Source organism: Saccostrea cucullata, unplaced genomic scaffold (assembly GCF_032062105.1).
Source record: "Saccostrea cucullata isolate Sc308-1 unplaced genomic scaffold, CSIRO_AGI_Scuc_v1 ctg79, whole genome shotgun sequence".
NCBI lineage: Eukaryota > Metazoa > Mollusca > Bivalvia > Ostreida > Ostreidae > Saccostrea > Saccostrea cuccullata.
In genome coordinates this window covers 172,071-175,964 of record NW_026935853.1, presented here as the reverse complement: position 1 = coordinate 175,964, position 3,894 = coordinate 172,071, and the positions used below count along the sequence as shown (strand labels likewise).

The 3,894-nt window shown below is 34.3% G+C and overlaps 1 protein-coding gene across 1 annotated transcript; it reads left to right on the top strand.

Moving 5' to 3' along the window:
• Nucleotides 1–514: 514 nt before the first annotated feature.
• LOC134243928 (acetylcholinesterase-like) lies at nucleotides 515–3,277 on the top strand. The gene is made up of 2 exons (XM_062726164.1): nucleotides 515–2,537; nucleotides 2,900–3,277. The coding sequence occupies exons 1-2, from the start codon at nucleotides 982–984 to the stop codon at nucleotides 3,135–3,137; spliced, it is 1,794 nt and encodes a 597-aa protein (XP_062582148.1). The 5' UTR covers nucleotides 515–981; the 3' UTR covers nucleotides 3,138–3,277.
• Nucleotides 3,278–3,894: the final 617 nt, after the last annotated feature.

Here is a 3,894-nt window from a genome sequence, read left to right as displayed (position 1 = left end):
TGTTATTATATTTTTCAGCATATTTCTCAAAATCATTTAGGCATAATTGTTTAAAGCAATATGAGCTGCATTTTTCAGAAATTTATTTGTGTTATTATGATTAATTTGTGTGTAATTTAAACTCTTATGATCAAATAGACCAAAGGAAAATTTAAATTTATTGTTTCAGAAGTTCTGAGTATTTCTGTACAGTCGAATGTATAGCACTATATAAGAAATCAATGTTGTACAGGACGACAATAATGTAATTTTGCTTCAAGAAAAGCTTATCATAAGTTCTTCCATCGCAAATACGAACAACATATGTTTATAAATGTTCTATTTTTCTATCATTGAAATAGTTAGTTACTTTGCAACAATTTTTTTCCATGCCAAACTTGCAGCTCATATTGCTTTAAGGCTAAATGGAGGTACTCATTTTTAAGTATCGCTTTTAAAAGCGCCTTTTCTGCATGTTTGGATAAATGCTTCTCTAAAAAATTTGTGTGCAACTAGTAGTGGAGAGTATCTTAAAAATAATTTTCTTTCTTGGAATAATGCAAAATTATATTTGGCCTACTGTATTGCAACCTTAAATAATGGAATGTGAGAAAACAAAAGAACTGTATGTCTAATTTATATGGTTGATTTTGAGATTCGAAATGTCCAGGTAATCATTTCTGTAATATTTTCTCTGTGGACGCAATATGAAAAAAATAACACTTCAATACAGAAATATCATTTCCTACTCTTGATTCTTTCAAATATTTCTTAGTTTTAAAATGCAATTTTAAATACTAAGTACATGTACATGTTAAGTGTAATTTTTTTTACAAACCGATTTTTATAGCTACAAGTAAGTTTACGTTTCGTTATTAAGTAATCATTAAGAAAGTCAAATTCATGTCTTATCTATCTTACTCTGGATAATTAGATAAATGTGCAATGGACATATAGATTGTCTGAGAAGGAGTTGAAAGAAGTCACAAGTTCTATGAAATCATGTGGAATATAGCTAGAGTTTATTTGCCTTTTCTATTTTGTTTCCCTTTCATTCTTTGTCAGCATGAAAGTGTCCATGTGCATTCAAATGCAGGAAATATAATTGGATTCGCAAACACCTCATCGTTTAAATCTATAATGTATAATGTTAATAATTTTCTCGGAATTCCATATGCTGAGCCACCATTAGGAATCCTTAGATTTGCAAAACCGGTCAAGAAAGCGCGTTTTACTCAGGCATTCTCTGCAATACAGTACGGTCCAGCTTGTCCCCAAAAGGCTGAGTTTTCCCAGCAGTGGATTCCAGGCAAGCCCATGATTTCAGAGGACTGCTTGACATTGAATATTTTTGCTCCAGCGCATGCGCATAATTTAGCAGTTATGGTGTGGTTTCATGGAGGGGCATTTGTCATTGGACAGTCAAGTATATATGATGCTAGCACTCTTTCCGGATTTGGTAACGTTGTAGTTGTCACAGTTAACTACAGACTTGGACCAATAGGATTTTTAGCCACCGATGATGACACATCTAAAGGAAATTATGGGCTCTGGGATCAGCACATGGCTCTTCAGTGGGTCCATGATAATATTGCATCTTTTGGTGGTGATCCTAATCTTGTGACAGTATTTGGAGAATCTGCAGGTGGTGCTAGTTCTTTTTTCCATGCCACTTATCCACCAAATAAAGGACTGATAAAAAGAATAATCTCAGAAAGTGGAACTGCAATGTGTCCTTGGGCGTATAGTGAAAAAGCCACAGTTGGTAGATATTCTAAATTATTAGGAATGAAGTTAAACTGCTCAGTGACGACAAATGTTGAGCTTGTGAACTGCCTTAGAACAAAACCGTTTGAAGAACTGATTGCAAATGCACAGGTTGGAACTAAAGAAGACGAACTATACCGCCCCGAGTGGACCCCTGTTGTAGATGGAGAATTCGTTAAACAACTTCCACCAGATACTTTTCTTTATCCGGAAACAATGTTTTCTGAGGGAAGAGCTACTCTTGCAGATCTTGACCTTTTGATAGGAATTAATGATGGAGACGGTGGATTTATAACCATGGTGTCACTTCTTCCACTAGTGCAAAGTAAAATCACTCCAAATTCCACAGGTCTTGACATTATTGACAACTATGTTACAAATTCTATTCTTACAGATCGTTTTGGTGCTACAGTTGATTTGCTTGCCTACACAATGTCATTTGTATACACTAGATGGTCAGAGACCCAAACCAATAATACTTATTTGCAAAAGATGCTTGATATGTCCTCTGATTATCAATTCTTCATGCCAGCCAAAATTTCTGCGCGTGCGCATGCAAAAACACAATCGTCAGGACGAAACACATACATGTATCTTTTTACACATCGTTCGTCCTATGCACACACGATTCCGTGGGCCCCGGGAGCGGGACACGGAGACGAGCTAGCTTACGTTTTTGGTTTTCCATCTAGTATGCAACAGGGACTTAATTTTAAAGACACTCTTCAATTAGATGAAGTTTCACTTTCTGAGAAAATCATGACTTACTGGACTAATTTTGCTAAAACGGGGTATGTAGCGTTTCTTACAAGACAATATTTAAGATAAAATAAGATTGTTTAGCTTTTCCTGTTATCTACATATTGTTGAACAAGTTTGTCTTCTTTGAAATCATCAAAATTAATGTATTTGTAAAATTTGTACTCGAAGATTGCATTAGAATGCATAATTATTTTCCTCTCTTTCCAATCTAAAAACAAGAAAAATCTGTTTCATCGATGCCAAGAATGGTGAATAACCTTAACCAATTCTGCATTGTGTAAATTCTGCTTTTCCTTATTATTACTCAGTTCGCATTTGGTTTTAAAAATAACATAAAAACTATAACTTTTCAAGTGTTTAATCTCAGGAAAAATGTAATTTTTTATTTTAGGAATCCTAACAAACCTAGAGCTGTCCCACTGATATGGCCAAAATTTGATTTAAACTCAGAATACTACATGGATCTCAATACTGGACTCTCAATAAAATCTAAAATGGACGCAACTCGTACAGGATTTTGGACAAAATTTGTTCCAAAGGCCCTCAAGGGCGTACACAATTTTCACAAATCGGACTCTAGTTCTCCACCAAATACAAATACCTTCGTTCCCAGCTCTGTACTCGGTTAATTGTTTGAATTTGTGTTTAATTTCTTTGTTAATTGTGCCATAACATGTATCAAAGTTGATGAAGATATTATCTAGGAAATAAATCATATAATAATGAAAAAATAAGATTCTTCTTCTTTTGAAAATTGTCTTAGGATTTAATATGATTTTGTTAATAAAAAAAACCCCCATGTACATAGTTCTTTCATATTTATTATACATCACGCTTGACAAGTGGGAGGGTATATAGTGACCGAGATGTTTGTCCGTCCGTCCGTCCGTCTGTTGCGCTTTGGGGTATCCTTATTTCTTATCCGCAAGTCATACCACTGAATGAATATGAATGAATCATTCACAGAATCTTTTTTACATAGTGGCCTAGTGCACCTCCTATTTTACTATTTGATCGGACGCATATTTCAAGTTTTCCATAGCAAAACATGGACACTGTCATTCTTTCTGTAATATTGAACGGTATACCCTTCTCTTATCCGCAACTCATCCTATACCATTGAATAGAATTTAATCATACTTTCAGTCATTCTTCATTAAAACATTGCCGTGACGTCATTCCTTTGTTCTGCTGTCTAAAATTTTACCTGTAGCCGTCCGATAATAATAATTATTAGTCCGATAATATATTATCGGACGGCAGTGATAACAAAATCGGATGGTATTTAAAAAACAAAAAGAAGAATGAAATAAAGATTAAAACATCATACATGTCAAGAAACCAAATAATGTAAGGAAAAAATTTCAGGGAAAGCAATCGCAAGAA